The 23013-nt window shown below is 40.6% G+C and overlaps 1 protein-coding gene across 1 annotated transcript in view; it reads left to right on the forward strand.

Annotated features, from left to right (window-relative positions):
• Window positions 1–23013, forward strand: part of LOC139758207 (protein O-linked-mannose beta-1,2-N-acetylglucosaminyltransferase 1-like) — a 221241-nt gene that overhangs the window by 128877 nt on the left and 69351 nt on the right. The window contains exon 11 of the mRNA XM_071679450.1: window positions 13187–13380. Within this exon, the coding sequence (XP_071535551.1) occupies window positions 13187–13380 (194 nt within the window). The remainder of the gene's footprint in view (window positions 1–13186; window positions 13381–23013) is intronic.

A 23013-nucleotide genomic window follows, 5' to 3' on the forward strand; every position in this document is an offset into this window, starting at 1 on the left:
ATATTATTTACCTCCTTCCAAAACATCTTTCTATTCTCCGTAAAGTTTAATGAAGCTCTCTAATCCCAGCTCTCATTTGCTGTCTTTTTAAACCCTTGCACCTTCCTCTTGACCTCCTGCCGCTTTCTTTTATATGTATCCCAGTCATTTGCACTCTTTCCTTATAAGTATCGTCCAAACGCCTCTCTTTTCTCTTTCACTAACAACTTTACTTCTTCATCCCACCACTAACTACCCTTTCTAATCTGCCTGTCTCCCACCTTCGTCATGCCATATGCATATTTTGCACATGCCATCACTGCTCCCCTAAATACATCCCATTCCTCACCTACTCCCCTTTCGTCATTTGCTCTCACATTTTGCCATTCTACAATCAATATTTTCTGGTACTAATTCACAGAAGTCTGTCTTCTATTCTCACTTACTCTCACCACTCTCTTCTCCCCAACATTCTCTCTTCTGAAAACCTCTACAAATTTTCAACTTCGCCTCCACAAGATAGTAATGATCAGATATTCCTCTCAGCTCATTAATATCCAAAAGTCACTTTTACACGCCTATCACTTAACACGTAATCCAATAATGCCCTTTGACCACCTCTCCTACCCACACACGTATACCTATGTATATCTATCTTTTTAAACCAGGTATTCCCAATCACCAGTCTTTTATCAGCACACAAATCCATTAGCTCTTTACCATTTCCATTTACAACACTGAATACCCAGTGTACACCAATTATACCCTCAACTGCCACATTACTAAACTTCGAATTCAAATCACCCATTACTGATACCCGGTCTCGTGCATCAGAGCTGCTGACACACTTACTCAGCTGCTCCCAAAACACTTGCCTCTCATGATCTTTCTTCTCATGCCCAGGTGCATATGCACCAATAGTGACCCATCTCTGTCCATCCACTTTCAGTTTTACCCATATCAATCTAGAGTTTACTTTCTTACTCTCTGTCACACACTCCCACAAACTCCTGCTTCAAGAGTAGTGCGACTCCTTTATTAGCTCTTGTCCTCTCACCAATCCCTGACTTTACTCAAGGAGTTTTCCAAACCACTCTTCCCCTTTACCCTTGAGCTTCGTTACGCTCAGAGCCAGAACAGCCAGGTTGTTTTCCTCAGACATACTACCTATCTCTCCTTTCTTCTCATCTTGGTTACATCCACACACACACACACACACACACACACACACACACACACACACACATATATATATATATATATATATATATATATATATATATATATATATATATATATATATATATATATATATATATATATTTTATCCCTGGGGTTAGGGGAGAAAGAATACTTCCCACGTATTCCCTGCGTATCGTAGAAGGCGACTAAAAGGGGAGGGAGCGGGGGGCTGGAAATCCTCCCCTCTCGTTTCTTTTTTTAAATTTTCCAAAAGAAGGAACAGAGGGGGCCAGGTGAGGATATTCCAAAAAAGGCCCAGTCCTCTGTTCTTAGCGCTACCTTGCTAACGCGGGAAATGGCGAATAGTTTAAAATATATATATATATATATATATATATATATATATATATATATATATATATATATATATATATATATATATATATATATATCATCCCTGGGGATAGGGGAGAAAGAATACTTCCCACGCATTCCTCATGTGTCGTAGAAGGTGACTAGAGGGGACGAGGGCGGGGGGCTAGAAACCCTCCCCTCCTTGTATTTCAACTTTCTAAACGGGGAAACAAAAGGAGGAGTCACGCGGGGAGTGCTCATCCTCCTCGAAGGCTCAGATTGGGGTGTCTAAATGTGTGTGGACGTAACCAAGATGAGAAAAAAGGAGAGATGGGAGGTATGTTTGAGGAAAGGAACCTGGATGTTTTGGCTCTGAGTGAAACGAAAATCAAGGGTAAGGGGGAAGAGTGGCTTGGGAATGTCTTGGGAATAAAGTCAGGGGTTAGTGAGAGGAAAGGGCAAGGAAAGGAGTAACACTAATCCTGAAACAGGAGTGGTGGAGTATGTGATAAAGTGTAAGAAAGTAAACTCTAGATTGATATGGGTAAAACTGAAAGTGGATGGAGAGAGATGGGTGATTATTGGTGCATATGCACCAGGGTATGGGAAGAAAGATCATGAGAGGCAAGCGTTTTGGGAGCAGCTGAGTGAGTGTGTTAGTAGGTTTGATGCACGAGACCGCGTTATAGTGATGGGTGATTAAAATGCAAAGATGAGTAATGTGGTAGTTGAGGGAATAATTGGTGTACATGGGGTGTTCAGTGTCGTAAATGGAAATGGTGAAAAGCTAGTAGATTTATGTGCTGAAAAAGGACTGGTGATTAGGAATACCTGGTTTAAAAGAGAGATATACATAAGTATACGTATGTAAGTAGAAGAGATGGCCAGGGTGTGTTATTGGATTACGTGTCAATTGATTGGCGCGCGAGAGAAAGACTTTTGGATGTTAATGTGCTGAGAGATGCAACTGGAGTGAGTGCTCAAATTACAGAGGTATAAGTTTGTTGAGTATTCCTGGTAAATTATATGGGAGGGTATTGATTGAGAGGGTGAAGGCATGTACAGAGCATCAGATTGGGGAAGAGCAGTGTGGTTTCAGAAGTGGTAGAGGATGTGTGGATCAGGTGTTTGCTTTGAAGAATGTATGTGAGAAATACTTAGAAAAGCAAATGGATTTGTATGTAGCATTTATGGATCTGGAGAAGGCATATGATAGAATTGATAGAGATGCTCTGTGGAAGGTATTAAGAATATATGGTGTGGGAGGCAAGTTGTTAGAAGCAGTGAAAAGTTTTTATCGAGGATGTAAGGCATGTGTACGTGTAGGAAGAGAGGAAAGTGATTGGTTGTCAGTGAATGTAGGTTTGCGGCAGGGGTGTGTGATGTCTCCATGGTTGTTTAATTTGTTTATGGATGGGGTTGTTAGGGAGGTGAATGCAAGAGTTTTGGAAAGAGGGGCAAGTATGAAGTCTGTTGGGGATGAGAGAGCTTGGGAAGTGAGTCAGTTGTTGTTCGCTGATGATACAGCGCTGGTGGCTGATTCATGTGAGAAACTGCAGAAGCTGGTGACTGAGTTTGGTAAAGTGTGTGAAAGAAGAAAGTTAAGATTGAATGTGAATAAGATCAAGGTTATTAGGTACAGTAGGGTTGAGGGTCAAGTCAATTGGGAGGTAAGATTGAATGGAGAAAAACTGTAGGAAGTAAAGTGTTTTAGATATCTGGGAGTGGATCTGGCAGCGGACGGAACCATGAAAGCGGAAGTGAATCATAGGGTGGGGGAGGGGGCGAAAATCCTGGGAGCCTTGAAGAATGTGTGGAAGTCGAGAACATTATCTCGGAAAGCAAAAATGGGTATGTTTGAAGGAATAGTGGTTCCAACAATGTTGTATGGTTGCGAGGCGTGGGCTATGGATAGAGTTGTGCGCAGGAGGATGGATGTGAAACCATGAAAGCGGAAGTGAATCATAGGGTGGGGGAGGGGGCGAAAATCCTGGGAGCCTTGAAGAATGTGTGGAAGTCGAGAACATTATCTCGGAAAGCAAAAATGGGTATGTTTGAAGGAATAGTGGTTCCAATAATGTTGTATGGTTTCGAGGCGTGGGCTATGGATAGAGTTGTGCGCAGGAGGATGGATGTGCTGGAAATGTAATGTCTGAGGACAATGTGTGGTGTGAGGTGGTTTGATCGAGTAAGTAATGTAAGGGTAAGAGAGATGTGTGGAAATAAAAAGAGCGTGGTTGAGAGAGCAGAAGAGGGTGTTTTGAAATGGTTTGGGCACATGGAGAGAATGAGTGAGGAAAGATTGACCAAGAGGATATGTGTGTCGGAGGTGGAGAGAACGAGAAGTGGGAGACCAAATTGGAGGTGGAAAGATGGAGTGAAAAAGATTTTGAGTGATCGGGGCCTGAACATGCAGGAGGGTGAAAGGCGGGCAAGGAATAGAGTGAGTTGGATCAATGTGGTATACCGGGGTTGACGTGCTGTCAGTGGATTGAATCAAGGCATGTGAAGCGTCTTGGGTAAACCATGGAAAGTTGTGTGGGGCCTGGATGGGGAAAGGGAGCTGTGGTTTCGGGCATTATTGCATGACAGCTAGGGACTGAGTGTGAACGTATGGGGCCTTTGTTGTCTTTTCCTAGTGCTACCTCGCACACATGAGGGGGGAGGGGGATGGTATTCCATGTGTGGCGAAGTGGCGATGAAAATGAATAAAGGCAGACAGTGTGAATTGGGTGCATGGGTATATATGTATGTGTCTGTGTGTGTATATATATATGTGTACATTGAGATGTATAGGTATGTATATTTGCGTGTGTGGACGTGTATGTATATACATGTGTATGGGGGTGGGTTGGGCCATTTCTTTCGTCTGTTTCCTTGCGATACCTCGGTAACGCGGGAGACAGCGACAAAGCAGAATGAATAAATAAATATAAATATATATATATATATATATATATATATATATATATATATATATATATATATATATATATATATATATATATATATATATATATATATACATATATATATATATATATATATATATATATATATATATATATATATATATATATATATATATATATATATATATATATATATGATGAGAGGGGAGGATTTCCAGCCTCCCGCTCCCTCCCCTTTTAGTCGCCTTCTACAATACGCAGGGAACACGTGGGAAGATTCTTTCTCCCCTATCCCCAGGGATCATCATTTCCTTTTTTTCTTTTTTTTTTTAATTTTCCAAAAGAAGGAACATAGAAAGGGGGCCAGGTGAGGATATTCCCTCAGAGGCCCAGTCCTCTGTTCTTGACGCTACCTCGCTAACGCGGGAAATGGCGAATAGTTTGAAAGAAAAAGAAATATATATATATGTATATATATATATATATATATATATATATATATATATATATATATATATATATATATATATATATATATATATGTATATATATATATATATATATATATATATATATATGTATATATATATATATATATATATATATATATATATATATATATATATATATATATATATATATATATATATATATATATATATATATATATATATATATATATATATACGTATATACATATCTATATATCTATATCTATCTATCTATCTATCTATCTATCTATCTATCTATCTATCTATCTATCTATCTATATATATATATATATATATATATATATATATATATATATATATATATATATATATACATATATATATATATATATATATATATATATATATATATATATATATATATATATATATATATATATATATATATATATATATATATATATATATATATATATATATATTGGAAAGGATCACAATTTTGCGCTTGATCAAGATATTCCTATGACTCCACGGGGAAAATGAAACACGAAAAGTTCCTAAGTGCACTTTCGTGTAATAATCACATCATCAGGGGAGACACAAGAGAGAAATATAACAGTCAGTTGATATACGAAGACACGAAGCTGACTGTTATATTTCTCTTTTGTGTCTCCCCTGATGATGTGATTATTACACGAAAGTGCACTTTGGAACTTTTCGTGTTTCATTTTCTCCGTGGACTCATATATATATATATATATATATATATATGTATATATATATATATATATATATATATATATATATATATATATATATATATATATATATATATATATATATATATATATATATATATATATATATATATATATATATATATATATATATATATATATATATATATATATATATATATATATGTATATATATGATAGAGTTGATAGAGATGCTCTGTGGAAGGTATTAAGAATATATGGTGTGGGAGGCAAGTTGTTAGAAGCAGTGAAAAGTTTTTATCGAGGATGTAAGGCATGTGTACGTGTAGGAAGAGAGGAAAGTGGTTGGTTCTCAGTGAATGTAGGTTTGTGGCAGGGGTGTGTGGTGTCTCCATGGTTGTTTAATTTGTTTATGGATGGGGTTGTTAGGGAGGTGAATGCAAGAGTTTTGGAAAGAGGTGCAAGTATGAAGTCTGTTGGGGATGAGAGAGCTTGGGAAGTGAGTCAGTTGTTGTTCGCTGATGATACAGCGCTGGTGGCTGATTCATGTGAGAAACTGCAGAAGCTGGTGACTGAGTTTGGGAAAGTGTGTGGAAGAAGAAAGTTAAGAGTAAATGTGAATAAGATCAAGGTTATTAGGTACAGTAGGGTTGAGGGTCAAGTCAATTGGGAGGTGAGTTTGAATAGAGAAAAACTGGAGGAAGTGAAGTGTTTTAGATATCTGGGAGTGGATCTGGCAGTGGATGGAACCATGGAAGCGGAAGTGGATCATAGGGTGGGGGAGGGGGCGAAAATTCTGGGAGCCTTGAAGAATGTGTGGAAGTCGAGAACATTATCTCGGAAAGCAAAAATGGGTATGTTTGAAGGAATAGTGGTTCCAACAATGTTGTATGGTTGCGAGGCGTGGGCTATGGATAGAGTTGTGCGCAGGAGGATGGATGTGCTGGAAATGAGATGTTTGAGGACAATGTGTGGTGTGAGGTGATTTGATCGAGTAAGTAACGAAAGGGTAAGAGAGATGTGTGGAAATAAAAGGAGCGTGGTTGAGAGAGCAGAAGAGGGTGTTTTGAAATGGTTTGGGCACATGGAGAGAATGAGTGAGGAAAGATTGACCAAGAGGATATATGTGTCAGAGGTGGAGGGAACGAGGAGAAGAGGGAGACCAAATTGGAGGTGGAAAGATGGAGTGAAAAAGATTTTGTGTGATCGGGGCCTGAACATGCAGGAGGGTGAAAGGAGGGCAAGGAATAGAGTGAATTGGAGCGATATGGTATACCGGGGTTGACGTGCTGTCAGTGGATTGAATCAAGGCATGTGAAGCGTCTGGGGTAAACCATGGAAAGCTGTGTAGGTATGTATATTTGCGTGTGTGGACGTATGTATATACATGTGTATGGGGGTGGGTTGGGCCATTTCTTTCGTCTGTTTCCTTGCGCTACCTCGCAAACGCGGGAGACAGCGACAAAGTAAAAAAAAATGAAGATATATATATATATATATATATATATATATATATATATATATATATATATATATATATATATATATATATATATATATATATATATATTTTAGGGAAAATAAAATGATGTTCTGGAAGGAGGTAAATAAAGTGCGTAAGACAAGGGAGCAAATGGGAACTTCAGTGAAGGGCGCAAATGGGGAGGTGATAACAAGTAGTGGTGATGTGAGAAGGAGATGGAGTGAGTATTTTGAAGGTTTGTTGAATGTGTTTGATGAGAGAGTGGCAGATATAGGGTGTTTTGGTCGAGGTGGTGTGCAAAGTGAGAGGGTTAGGAAAAATGATTTGGTAAACAGAGAAGAGGTAGTAAAAGCTTTGCGGAAGATGAAAGACGGCAAGGCAGCAGGTTTGGATGGTATTGCAGTGGAATTTATTAAAAAAAGGGGGTGACTGTATTGTTGACTGGTTGGTAAGGTTATTTAATGTATGTATGACTCACGGTGAGGTGCCTGAGGATTGGCGGAATGCGTGAATAGTGCCATTGTACAAAGGCAAAGGGGATAAGAGTGAGTGCTCAAATTACAGAGGTATAAGTTTGTTGAGTATTCCTGGGAAATTATATGGGAGGGTATTGATTGAGAGGGTGAAAGCATGTACAGAGCATCAGATTGGGGAAGAGCAGTGTGGTTTCAGAAGTGGTAGAGGATACATATTTATATATATATATATATATATATATATATATATATATATATATATATATATATATATATATATATATATATATATATATATATATATATATATATATATATATATATATATATATATATATATATCTTTTCTTTCAAACTATTCGCCATTTCCCGCGTTAGGAAGGTAGGGTTAAGAACAGAGGACTGGGCCTTTGAGTGAATATCCTCACCTGGCCCCCTTCTCTGTTCCTTCTTTTGGAAAGTTAAAAAAAAAAAAGCGAGAGGGGAGGATTTCCAGCCCCCCGCTCCCTCCCCTTTTAGTCGCCTTCTACGACACGCAGGAAATACGTGGGAAATACATTTATTTATTCATTTATTATACTTTGTCGCTGTCTCCCGCGTTTGCGAGGTAGCGCAAGGAAACAGACGAAAGAAATGGCCCAACCCACCCCCATACACATGTATATACATACGTCCACACACGCAAATATACATACCTACACAGCTTTCCATGGTTTACCCCAGACGCTTCACATGCCTTGATTCAATCCACTGACAGCACGTCAACCCCGGTATACCACATCGCTCCAATTCACTCTATTCCTTGCCCTCCTTTCACCCTCCTGCATGTCCAGGCCCCGATCACACAAAATCTTTTTCACTCCATCTTTCCACCTCCAATTTGGTCTCCCTCTTCTCCTCGTTCCCTCCACCTCCGACACATATATCCTCTTGGTCAATCTTTCCTCACTCATTCTCTCCATGTGCCCAAACCACTTCAAAACACCCTCTTCTGCTCTCTCAACCACGCTCTTTTTATTTCCACACATCTCTCTTACCCTTACGTTACTCACTCGATCAAACCACCTCACAACACACATTGTCCTCAAACATCTCATTTCCAGCACATCCATCCTCCTGCGCACAACTCTATCCATAGCCGACGCCTCGCAACCATACAACATTGTTGGAACCACTATTCCTTCAAACATACCCATTTTTGCTTTCCGAGATAATGTCCTCGGCTTCCACACATTCTTCAAGGCTCCCAGAATTTTCGCCCCCTCCCCCACCCTATGATCCACTTCCGCTTCCATGGTTCCATCCGCTGCCAGATCCACTCCCAGATATCTAAAACACTTCACTTCCTCCAGTTTTTCTCCATTCAAACTCACCTCCCAATTGACTTGACCCTCAACCCTACTGTACCTAATAACCTTGCTCTTATTCACATTTACTCTTAACTTTCTTCTTCCACACACTTTACCAAACTCAGTCACCAGCTTCTGCAGTTTCTCACATGAATCAGCCACCAGCGCTGTATCATCAGCGAACAACAACTGACTCACTTCCCAAGCTCTCTCATCCCCAACAGACTTCATACTTGCCCCTCTTTCCAAAACTCTTGCATTTACCTCCCTAACAACCCATCCATAAACAAATTAGACAACCATGGAGACATCACACACCCCTGCCGCAAACCTACATTCACTGAGAACCAATCACTTTCCTCTCTTCCTACACGTACACATGCCTTACATCCTCGATAAAAACTTTTCACTGCTTCTAACAACTTTCCTCCCACACCGTATATTCTTAATACCTTCCACAGAGCATCTCTATCAACTCTATCATATGCCTTCTCCAGATCCATAAATGCTACATACAAATCCATTTGCTTTTCTAAGTATTTCTCACATACATTCTTCAAAGCAAACACCTGATCCACACATCCTCTACCACTTCTGAAATACACACATATATATATATATATATATATATATATATATATATATATATATATATATATATATATTTTTTTTTTTTTTATACTTTGTCGCTGTCTCCCGCGTTTGCGAGGTAGCGCAAGGAAACAGACGAAAGAAATGGCCCAACCCCCCCCCATACACATGTACATACACACGTCCAGACACGCAAATATACATACCTACACAGCTTTCCATGGTTTACCCCAGACGCTTCACATGCCTTGCTTCAATCCACTGACAGCACGTCAACCCCTGTATACCACATGACTCCAATTCACTCTATTTCTTGCCCTCCTTTCACCCTCCTGCATGTTCAGGCCCCGATCACACAAAATCTTTTCACTCCATCTTTCCACCTCCAATTTGGTCTCCCTCTTCTCCTCGTTCCCTCCACCTCCGACACATATATCCTCTTGGTCAATCTCTCCTCACTCATTCTCTCCATGTGCCCAAACCATTTCAAAACACCCTCTTCTGCTCTCTCGACCACGCTCTTTTTATTTCCACACATCTCTCTTACCCTTACGTTACTTACTCGATCAAACCACCTCACACCACACATTGTCCTCAAACATCTCATTTCCAGCACATCCATCCTCCTGCGCACATCTCTATCCATAGCCCACGCCTCGCAACCATACAGCATTGTTGGAACCACTATTCCCTCAAACATACCCATTTTTGCTTTCCGAGATAATGTTCTCGACTTCCACACATTTTTCAAGGCTCCCAAAATTTTTGCCCCCTCCCCCACCCTATGATCCACTTCCGCTTCCATGGTTCCATCCGCTGACAGATCCACTCCCAGATATCTAAAACACTTCACTTCCTCCAGTTTTTCTCCATTCAAACTCACCTCCCAATTGACTTGACCCTCACCCCTACTGTACCTAATAACCTTGCTCTTATTCACATTTACTCTCAACTTTCTTCTTCAACACACTTTACCAAACTCAGTCACCAGCTTCTGCAGTTTCTCACATGAATCAGCCACCAGCGCTGTATCATCAGCGAACAACAACTGACTCACTTCCCAAGCTCTCTCATCCCCAACAGACTTCATACCTGCCCCTCTTTCCAGACTCTTGCATTTACCTCCTTACAACCCCATCCATAAACAAATTAAACAACCATGGAGACATCACACACCCCTGCCGCAAACCTACATTCACTGAGAACCAATCACTTTCCTCTCTTCCTACACGTACACATGCCTTACATCCTCGATAAAAACTTTTCACTGCTTCTAACAACTTTCCTCCCACACCATATATTCTTAATACCTTCCACAGAGCATCTCTATCAACTCTATCATATGCCTTCTCCAGATCCATAAATGCTACATACAAATCCATTTGCTTTTCTAAGTATTTCTCACATACATTCTTCAAAGCAAACACCTGATCCACACATCCTCTACCACTTCTGAAACCGCACTGCTCTTCCCCAATCTGATGCTCTGTACATGCCTTCACCCTCTCAATCAATACCCTCCCATATAATTTACCAGGAATACTCAACAAACTTATACCTCTGTAATTTGAGCACTCACTCTTATCCCCTTTGCCTTTGTACAATGGCACTATGCACGCATTCCGCCAATCCTCAGGCACCTCACCATGAGTCATACATACATTAAATAACCTTACCAACCAGTCAACAATACAGTCACCCCCTTTCTTAATATATTCCACTGCAATACCATCCAAACCTGCTGCCTTGCCGGCTTTCATCTTCCGCAAAGCTTTTACTACCTCTTCTCTGTTTACCAAATCATTTTCCCTAACCCTCTCACTTTGCACACCACCTCGACCAAAACACCCTATATATATATATATATATATATATATATATATTTTTTTTTTTTTTTTTTTTTTTTTTTTTTCTTCATACTATTTGCCATTTCCCGCGTTAGCGAGGTAGCGTTAAGAACAGAGAACTGGGCCTTAGAGAGAATATCCTCACCTGACCCCCTTCTCTGTTCCTTCTTTTGGAAAATTAAAAAATACAAGAAAGGGGAGGATTTCCAGCCACCCGCTCCCTCCCCTTTTAGTCGCCTTCTACGACACGCAGGGAATACGTGGGAAGTATTCTTTCTCCCCTATCCCCAGGGATATATATATATATATATATATATATATATATATATATATATATATATATATATATATATATATATATATATATATATATATATATATATATATATATATATAAATATATATATATATATATATATATATATATATATATATATATATATATATATATATATATGTATATATATATATATATATATATATATATATATATATATATATATATATATATATATATATATATATATATATATATATATATATATATATATATATTTATATTCATGACTCCGATTCAGGCAAGACACTGGGTTATGAAACAAGAACCACAGAATTCCCCACCTGACTAAGGAAGACAGGTTGATTGAAAGGCCATCTTACTGAAAAGAGAAGATATTGTAATTCGAGGATTTGCATAGCTTAGTTACAGTGCCATGACGCTCAGTGAGAGAGAGAGAGAGAGAGAGAGAGAGAGAGAGAGAGAGAGAGAGAGAGAGAGAGAGAGAGAGAGAGAGAGAGAGAGAGAGAGAGAGAGAGAGAGAGAGAGAGAGAGAGAGAGAGAGAGAGAGAGCTCCACTCAGCCCATCAGCCATAGAGCCAACGGTTGGTCACATCATCCTAAATCAGATGAGATAACATCTTGAATCATCCTCTTTCTTACGTTACCAGTGAGTGGGTCTTTTCGACTCGATGCTGAAGGTCTTACAAATTTCTCGGAGTTTAATCTTTCCAAATACACAGCATTATCACCTCTGCCCACTGGAACTCTATGGTAAGTTCTGATGTTCTTCGTCCTGGCTGGGGTGGTATGCAGCCAGCCTTGCTGTGCAGAGTACCTCATACAATGATAGTTTAACACGCCGTTTAGAGTTCGCAGAGCAACCCAAGTCTTTTGGCTTTTATGAGCTCACTGCCGCCACAAGTCTTGTTTGGTCTTCCTTTGACTTCGGTGCTATATATGAGGTATTCTGCTCCCTCGGTGATTCATTTTAGCAACAATGGCGTGTTTCTTAAGATGGAGGTGACCTAATGAAGTGGTGTTCCCTGCCAGCAACGTTCATTATATCTCTACATATTCATTTGTTACTTAGGTCTGCAGACCACCAATGAAACATGGCCGAATATGTGAGATGTGATTACGAATGAGATATGACTACGAATGAAACATCACTACGAATGAGGTATAACAACGAGGACATGACTACGAATGAAACATCACTACGAATGAGGACATGACTACGAATGAGACGTTACTACGAATGAGACGTTACTACGAATGAGACGTTACTACGGTTGAAACGTTACTAAAATGAGGCGTTACTACGAATGAGACGTTACTACGAATGAGACGTTACTACGAATGAGACGTTACTACGAATGAGACGTTACTACGGTTGAAACGTTACTAAAATGAGGCGTTACTACGAATGAGACGTTACTACGAATGAGACGTCAGTACGAATGAGACTTGTTCACAAACGAAATATATCCATAATCAAGTGACAGATGAGTGCGAGAGTCCTGATGAAGTTGTCTAATACAAGTGTTGTGGTGTTTACTTAGAGTGGGCGTGACTGGGACTGGTGGGTGTACACGGAGGGCGTGCGGGGCAGGCTGGAGGCTGTCGTGCCTGAGGTGTCCAGGACGGCCCACGGAGGAGCGGCTGGCGCCCACGTCACCGGCTGGGAGCAGCACCTCTACTTCAGCAACAGACTCCTCACCCGCGATCTCGGAGTTACGCTCCAAGGAGTCCACAGGTGTGTCATTGCCTATTTACCTTTGTGTACAATATAAGAAAAGTTCTACGCTCATGGGACCCCATCTCTCTAACTCTATTATCAAGCAACCTTTAAAGTTTTTATATACAGCCGACATTAAGTTTCCTCGATGTCATACTTCAACTATCCGCTGTAGCAGAACTCCTTGACGTCCTTTCTATGAATCTTGTTGCCTAACTACTTGACATAGTCTGGTTATTCTGATACCGCGTCTCACCCGATCATTGTCGACCTGACCTGATGGCTGTGATCGTATCTCCTCTCTTCTCCCATCGGAACTCATCTTTTTTGACTCTGATACCATCTTATGCTCTCCTCTGGACCCTCTTATTTCGATCTTTAGTCTTCCTGAGAAGCATAATTCAATTTTAGAATAACAGATGGTATGAATATCTTACCAAACCATTCTTTATCCATGTACCGAGATGCAGACCTAATATTTGCCAGCAAAACTCCGGCTACGGTTTCCTTTCACACGTAGATTTCTGCAGCGTATTTCCTACTAGATCATAATCGCACTAAGGCCGCCTATCACAGCATCCCGTCCTCACTGAATTTCACTAACCATTTGTAGACCAATTTTGTCCAGGATCCCATGTAAGCTGATGCAACCATCATCATTCTCTAGGTCTCCCACGATCCCAGCGTATTCTGCAAACACGTTCAGGCACGTGTCCAGTCCGTCAGGCAGGTCATTTACATACATTACGGAGAGCAATCGTCACTAGAGCACCCCACTGGTGACCTCAGCCTATTTCAAGAACTCGCATTTAACCTGCAGACTTCTACTAAGGTCATCTTTTATCCAGTCTTCCCGTATTCCTTCCTGTAAAGCCTGCTTCATAGTCGACACTGACGAGGTACAGCGTCAAAATCTTGTGTAATTACCTTTTGTATTCAGCGGGGAAGGAGTTCTACACTCGTGGGGCTCCCATCTCTGGAACTCTCTTTACCGTCATACAACTTTTCAAACTTATGTCTGTTGTACACATTTACAGTTTCGTCACTCATTTCATTCCACTCATCTAATACCCACATTTCTTCATACTTGTCCGCCACTTACTGTGTTAGCCAATTAGTGCTAGAAACTGCCGAAGAAAGGCCTCATCCGCTCACATCCATTCTCTAGCTGTCATGTGTAATGCAACGAAACCACAGTCTCCTATTTACATAGAGGGCCTACAGACCTTTCCATGGTTTCCCCCGGCAGCTTCATATACCCTGGTTCAGTCCATCAACAGCACGACGTCCCTAGTATACCAAATCGTTCCAGTTTGACTAACCCCGTGCATGTCTTTCACCTTCCTGCACGTTGAGGCCTTGGTCGTTCAAAATCTTTATCACTGTATCCTTCTATCTCCAATTCGGTCTCTCCCTTCTCCTTGTTCCATCCACTTCTGTTATATATATATATATATATATATATATATATATATATATATATATATATATATATATATATATATATATATATATATATATATATATATATATCGCTACCTCGCTACGGCGGGAAATGGCGAATAGTATGAAAAAGAAAATATATGTATATATATATATATATATATATATATATATATATATATATATATATATATATATATATATATATATATATATATATATATATGTATATATATATATATATATATATATATATATATATATATATATATATATGTATATTATCCCTGGGGATAGGGGTGAAAGAATACTTCCCACGTATTCCTCGCGTGTCGTAGAAAGCGACTAGAGGGGACGGGAGCGGGGGGCCAGAAATCCTCCCCTCCTTGTATTAACTTTCTAAAATGGGAAACAGAAGAAGGAGTCACGCGGGGAGTGCTCATCCTCCTCGAAGGCTCCGAGTGGGGTGCCTAAATGTGTGTGGATGTAACCAAGATGTGAAAAAAGGAGAGATAGGTAGTATGTTTGAGGAAAGGAACCTGGATGTTTTGGCTCTGAGTGAAACGAAGCTCAAGGGTAAAGGGGAAGAGTGGTTTGGGAATGTCTGGGGAGTAAAGTCAGGGGTTAGTGAGAGGACAAGAGCAAGGGAAGGAGTAGCAATACTCCTGAAACAGGAGTTGTGGGAGTATGTGATAGAATGTAAGAAAGTAAATTCTAGATTAATATGGGTAAAACTGAAAGTTGATGGAGAGAGGTGGGTGATTATTGGTGCATATGCACCTGGGCATGAGAAGAAAGATCATGAGAGGCAAGTGTTTTGCGAGCAGCTGAATGAGTGTGTTAGTGGTTTTGATGCACGAGACCGGGTTATAGTGATGGGTGATTTGAATGCAAAGGTGAGTAATGTGGCAGTTGAGGGAATAATTGGTGTACATGGGGTGTTCAGTGTTGTAAATGGAAATGGTGAAGAGCTTGTAGATTTATGTGCTGAAAAAGGACTGATGATTGGGAATACCTGGTTTAAAAAGCGAGATATACATAAGTATACTTATGTAAGTAGGAGAGATGGCCAGAGAGCGTTATTGGATTACGTGTTAATTGACAGGCGTGCGAAAGAGAGACTTTTGGATGTTAATGTGCTGAGAGGTGCAACTGGAGGGATGTCTGATCATTATCTTGTGGAGGCTAAGGTGAAGATTTGTATGGGTTTTCAGAAAAGAAGAGTGAATGTTGGGGTGAAGAGGGTGGTGAGAGTAAGTGAGCTTGGGAAGGAGACCTGTGTGAGGAAGTACCAGGAGAGACTGAGTACAGAATGGAAAAAGGTGAGAACAATGGAAATAAGGGGAGTGGGGGAGGAATGGGATGTATTTAGGGAATCAGTGATGGATTGCGCAAAAGATGCTTGTGGCATGAGAAGAGTGGGAGGTGGGTTGATTAGAAAGGGTAGTGAGTGGTGGGATGAAGAAGTAAGAGTATTAGTGAAAGAGAAGAGAGAGGCATTTGGACGATTTTTGCAGGGAAAAAATACAATTGAGTGGGAGATGTATAAAAGAAAGAGACAGGAGGTCAAGAGAAAGGTGCAAGAGGTGAAAAAAAGGGCAAATGAGAGTTGGGGTGAGAGAGTATCATTAAATTTTAGGGAGAATAAAAAGATGTTCTGGAAGGAGGTAAATAAAGTGCGTAAGACAAGGGAGCAAATGGGAACTTCAGTGAAGGGCGCAAATGGGGAGGTGATAACAAGTAGTGGTGATGTGAGAAGGAGATGGAGTGAGTATTTTGAAGGTTTGTTGAATGTGTTTGATGATAGAGTGGCAGATATAGGGTGTTTTGGTCGAGGTGGTGTGCAAAGTGAGAGGGTTAGGGAAAATGATTTGGTAAACAGAGAAGAGGTAGTGAAAGCTTTGCGGAAGATGAAAGCCGGCAAGGCAGCAGGTTTGGATGGTATTGCAGTGGAATTTATTAAAAAAGGGGGTGACTGTATTGTTGACTGGTTGGTAAGGTTATTTAATGTATGTATGACTCATGGTGAGGTGCCTGAGGATTGGCGGAATGCGTGCATAGTGCCATTGTACAAAGGCAAAGGGGATAAGAGTGAGTGCTCAAATTACAGAGGTATAAGTTTGTTGAGAATTCCTGGTAAATTATATGGGAGGGTATTGATTGAGAGGGTGAAGGCATGTACAGAGCATCAGATTGGGGAAGAGCAGTGTGGTTTCAGAAGTGGTAGAGGATGTGTGGATCAGGTGTTTGCTTTGAAGAATGTATGTGAGAAATACTTAGAAAAGCAAATGGATTTGTATGTAGCATTTATGGATCTGGAGAAGGCATATGATAGAGTTGATAGAGATGCTCTGTGGAAAGTATTAAGAATATATGGTGTGGGAGGAAAGTTATTAGAAGCAGTGAAAAGTTTTTATCGAGGATGTAAGGCATGTGTACGTGTAGGAATAGAGGAAAGTGATTGATTCTCAGTGAATGTAGGTTTGCGGCAGGGGTGTCTGATGTCTCCATGGTTGTTTAATTTGTTTATGGATGGGGTTGTTAGGGAGGTAAATGCAAGAGTTTTGGAAAGAGGGGCAAGTATGAAGTCTGTTGGGGATGAGAGAGCTTGGGAAGTGAGTCAGTTGTTGTTCGCTGATGATACAGCGCTGGTGGCTGATTCATGTGAGAAACTGCAGAAGCTGGTGACTGAGTTTGGTAAAGTGTGTGGAAGAAGAAAGTTAAGAGTAAATGTGAATAAGAGCAAGGTTATTAGGTACAGTAGGGTTGAGGGTCAAGTCAATTGGGAGGTGAGTTTGAATGGAGAAAAACTGGAGGAAGTGAAGTGTTTTAGATATCTGGGAGTGGATCTGGCAGCGGATGGAACCATGGAAGCGGAAGTGGATCATAGGGTGGGGGAGGGGGCGAAAATTCTGGGGGCCTTGAAAAATGTGTGGAAGTCGAGAACATTATCTCGGAAAGCAAAAATGGGTATGTTTGAAGGAATAGTGGTTCCAACAATGTTGTATGGTTGCGAGGCGTGGGCTATGGATAGAGTTGTGCGCAGGAGGATGGATGTGCTGGAAATGAGATGTTTGAGGACAATGTGTGGTGTGAGGTGGTTTGATCGAGTGAGTACGTAAGGGTAAGAGAGATGTGTGGAAATAAAAAGAGCGTGGTTGAGAGAGCAGAAGAGTGTGTTTTGAAGTGGTTTGGGCACATGGAGAGAATGAGTGAGGAAAGATTGACCAAGAGGATATATGTGTCGGAGGTGGAGGGAACGAGGAGAAGAGGGAGACCAAATTGTAGGTGGAAAGATGGAGTGAAAAAGATTTTGTGTGATCGGGGCCTGAACATGCAGGAGGGTGAAAGGAGGGCAAGGAATAGAGTGAATTGGAGCGATGTGGTATACCGGGGTTGACGTGCTGTCAGTGGATTGAATCAAGGCATGTGAAGCGTCTGGGGTAAACCATGGAAAGCTGTGTAGGTATGTATATTTGCGTGTGTGGACGTATGTATATACATGTGTATGGGGGGGGGGGGGTTGGGCCATTTCTTTCGTCTGTTTCCTTGCGCTACCTCGCAAACGCGGGAGACAGCGACAAAGTATAATAATATAATAATATATATATATATATATATATATATATATATATATATATATATATATATATATATATATATATATATTTATATATATATATATATATCGCTACCTCGCAAACGCGGGAGACAGCGACAAAGTATAAAAAAAAAAAAAAAAAAAAAAAAAAATATATATATATATATATATATATGTATATATATATATATATATATATATATATATATATATATATATATATATATATATATATATATATTTTTTTTTTTTTTTTTTTTTTTTTTTTTTTTATACTTTGTCGCTGTCTCCCGCGTTTGCGAGGTAGCGCGAGGAAACAGACGAAAGAAATGGCCCAACCCCCATACACACGTACATACACACGTCCACACACGCAAATATACATACCTACACAGCTTTCCATGGTTTACCCCAGACGCTTCACATGCCTTGATTCAATCCACTGACAGCACGTCAACCCCTGTATACCACATCGCTCCAATTCACTCTATTCCTTGCCCTCCTTTCACCCTCCTGCATGTTCAGGCCCCGATCACACAAAATCTTTTTCACTCCATCTTTCCACCTCCAATTTGGTCTCCCTCTTCTCCTCGTTCCCTCCACCTCCGACACATATATCCTCTTGGTCAATCTTTCCTCACTCATTCTCTCCATGTGCCCAAACCATTTCAAAACACCCTCTTCTGCTCTCTCAACCACGCTCTTTTTATTTCCACACATCTCTCTTACCCTTACGTTACTTACTCGATCAAACCACCTCACACCACACATTGTCCTCAAACATCTCATTTCCAGCACATCCATCCTCCTGCGCACAACTCTATCCATAGCCCACGCCTCGCAACCATACAACATTGTTGGAACCACTATTCCTTCAAACATACCCATTTTTGCTTTCCGAGATAATGTTCTCGACTTCCACACATTTTTCAAGGCTCCCAAAATTTTCGCCCCCTCCCCCACCCTATGATCCACTTCCGCTTCCATGGTTCCATCCGCTGACAGATCCACTCCCAGATATCTAAAACACTTCACTTCCTCCAGTTTTTCTCCATTCAAACTCACCTCCCAATTGACTTGACCCTCAACCCTACTGTACCTAATAACCTTGCTCTTATTCACATTTACTCTTAACTTTCTTCTTCCACACACTTTACCAAACTCAGTCACCAGCTTCTGCAGTTTCTCACATGAATCAGCCACCAGCGCTGTATCATCAGCGAACAACAACTGACTCACTTCCCAAGCTCTCTCATCCCCAACAGACTTCATACTTGCCCCTCTTTCCAGGACTCTTGCATTTACCTCCCTAACAACCCCATCCATAAACAAATTAAACAACCATGGAGACATCACACACCCCTGCCGCAAACCTACATTCACTGAGAACCAATCACTTTCCTCTCTTCCTACACGTACACATGCCTTACATCCTCGATAAAAACTTTTCACTGCTTCTAACAACTTGCCTCCCACACCATACATTCTTAATACCTTCCACAGAGCATCTCTATCAACTCTATCATATGCCTTCTCCAGATCCATAAATGCTACATACAAATCCATTTGCTTTTCTAAGTATTTCTCACATACATTCTTCAAAGCAAACACCTGATCCACACATCCTCTACCACTTCTGAAACCGCACTGCTCTTCCCCAATCTGATGCTCTGTACATGCCTTCACCCTCTCAATCAATACCCTCCCATATAGTTTACCAGGAATACTCAACAAACTTATACCTCTGTAATTTGAGCACTCACTCTTATCCCCTTTGCCTTTGTACAATGGCACTATGCACGCATTCCGCCAATCCTCAGGCACCTCACCATGAGTCATACATACATTAAATAACCTTACCAACCAGTCAACAATACAGTCACCCCCTTTTTTAATAAATTCCACTGCAATACCATCCAAACCTGCTGCCTTGCCGGCTTTCATCTTCCGCAAAGCTTTTACTACCTCTTCTCTGTTTACCAAATCATTTTCCCTAACCCTCTCACTTTGCACACCACCTCGACCAAAACACCCTATATCTGCCACTCTGTCATCAGACACATTCAACAAACCTTCAAAATACTCATTCCATCTCCTTCTCACATCACCACTACTTGTTATCACCTTCCCATTTACGCCCTTCACTGAAGTTCCCATTTGCTCCCTTGTCTTACGCACCCTATTTACCTCCTTCCAGAACATCTTTTTATTCTCCCTAAAATTTACTGATAGTCTCTCACCCCAACTCTCATTTGCCCTTTTTTTCACCTCTTGCACCTTTCTCTTGACCTCCTGTCTCTTTCTTTTATACTTCTCCCACTCAATTGCATTTTTTCCCTGCAAAAATCGTCCAAATGCCTCTCTCTTCTCTTTCACTAATACTCTTACTTCTTCATCCCACCACTCACTACCCTTTCTAAACAGCCCACCTCCCACTCTTCTCATGCCACAAGCATATATATATATATATATATATATATATATATATATATATATATATATATATTTATATATATATATATATATTATTTATATCTATTATTTTGCTTTGTCGCTGTCTCCCGCGTTTGCGAGGTAGCGCAAGGAAACAGACGAAAGAAATGGCCCAACCCACCCCCATACACATGTATATACATACACGTCTCCACATGCAAATATACATACCCATACATTTCAATGTACACATACATATACACACACAGACATATACATATATGCACATGCACACAATTCACACTGTCTGCCTTTATTCATTCCCATCGCCACCTCGCTACACATGGAATAACATCCCCCTCCCCCCCTTATGTGTGCGAGGTCGCGCTAGGAAAAGACCACAAAGGCCCCATTCGTTCACACTCAGTCTCTTGATGTCATGCAATAATGCCCGAAACCACAGCTCCCTTTCCACATCCTGGCCCCACAGAACTTTCCGTGGTTTACCCCAGACGCTTCACATGCCTGATTCAATCCATTGACAGCACGTCGACCCCGGTATACCACATCGATCCAATTCACTCTATTCCTTGACCGCTCCGATCACTCAAAATCTTTTTCACTCCATCTTTCCACCTCCAATTTGGTCTCCCACTTCTCCTCGTTCCCTCCACCTCCGACACATAAATCCTCTTGGTCAATCTTTCCTTACTCATTCTCTCCATGTGCCCAAACCATTTCAAAACACCCTCTTCTGCTCTGTCAACCACACTCTTTTTATTTCCACACATCTCTCTTACCCTTACATTACTTACTCGATCAAACCACCTCACACCACATATTGTCCTCAAACATCTCATTTCCAGCACATCCATCCTCCTGCGCACAACTCTATCCATAGCCCACGCCTCGCAACCATACAACATTGTTGGAACCACTATTCCTTGAAACATATCCATTTTTGCTTTCCGAGATAATGTTCTCGACTTCCACACATTCTTCAAGGCTCCCAGGATTTTCGCCCCCTCCCCCACCCTATGATTCACTTCCGCTTCCATGGTTCCATCCGCTGCCAGATCCACTCCCAGATATCTAAAACACTTTACTTCCTCCAGTTTTTCTCCATTCAAACTTACCTCCCAATTGACTTGACCCTCAACCCTACTGTACCTAATAACCTTGCACTTATTCACATTTTTACTCTTAACTTTCTTCTTTCAGACACTTTACCAAACTCAGTCACCAGCTTCTGCAGTTTCTCACATGAATGAGCCACCAGCGCTGTATCATCAGCGAACAACAACTGACTCACTTCCCAAGCTCTCTCATCCCCAACAGACTTCATACTTGCCCCTCTTTCCAAAACTCTTGCATTCACCTCCCTAACAACCTCATCCATAAACAAATTAAACAACCATGGAGACATCACACACCCCTGCCGCAAACCTACATTCACTGAGAACCAATCACTTTCCTCTCTTCCTACACGTACACATGCCTTACATCCTCGATAAAAACTTTTCACTGCTTCTAACAACTTGCCTCCCACGCCATATAATCTTAGTACCTTCCACAGAGCATCTCTATCAACTCTATCATATGCCTTCTCCAGATCCATAAATGCTACATACAAATCCATTTGCTTTTCTAAGTATTTCTCACATACATTCTTCAAAGCAAACACCTGATCCACACATCCTCTACCACTTCTGAAACCACACTGCTCTTCCCCAATCCGATACTCTGTACATGCCTTCACTCTCTCAATCAATACCCTCCCATATAATTTACCAATAATACTCAACAAACTTATACCTCTGTAATTTGAGCACTCACTGTTATCCCCTTTGCCTTTATAGAATGGCACTATGCACGCATTCCGCCAATCCTCAGGCACCTCACCATGAGTCATACATACATTAAATAACCCTACCAACCAGTCAACAATACAGTAACCCCCTTTTTAAATAAATTTCACTGCAATACCATCCAAACCTGCTGCCTTGGAGGCTTTCACCTTAAGCAAAGCTTTTACTACCTCTTCTCAGTTTACCAAATCATTTTCCCAAACCCTCTCACTTTGCACACCACCTCGACCAAAACACCCTATATCTGCCACTCTATCATCAAATACATTCAACAAACCTTCAAAATACTCACACCATCTCCTTCTC

The sequence above is a fragment of the Panulirus ornatus genome, chromosome 29, assembly GCF_036320965.1.
Source record: "Panulirus ornatus isolate Po-2019 chromosome 29, ASM3632096v1, whole genome shotgun sequence".
Classification (NCBI taxonomy): domain Eukaryota; kingdom Metazoa; phylum Arthropoda; class Malacostraca; order Decapoda; family Palinuridae; genus Panulirus; species Panulirus ornatus.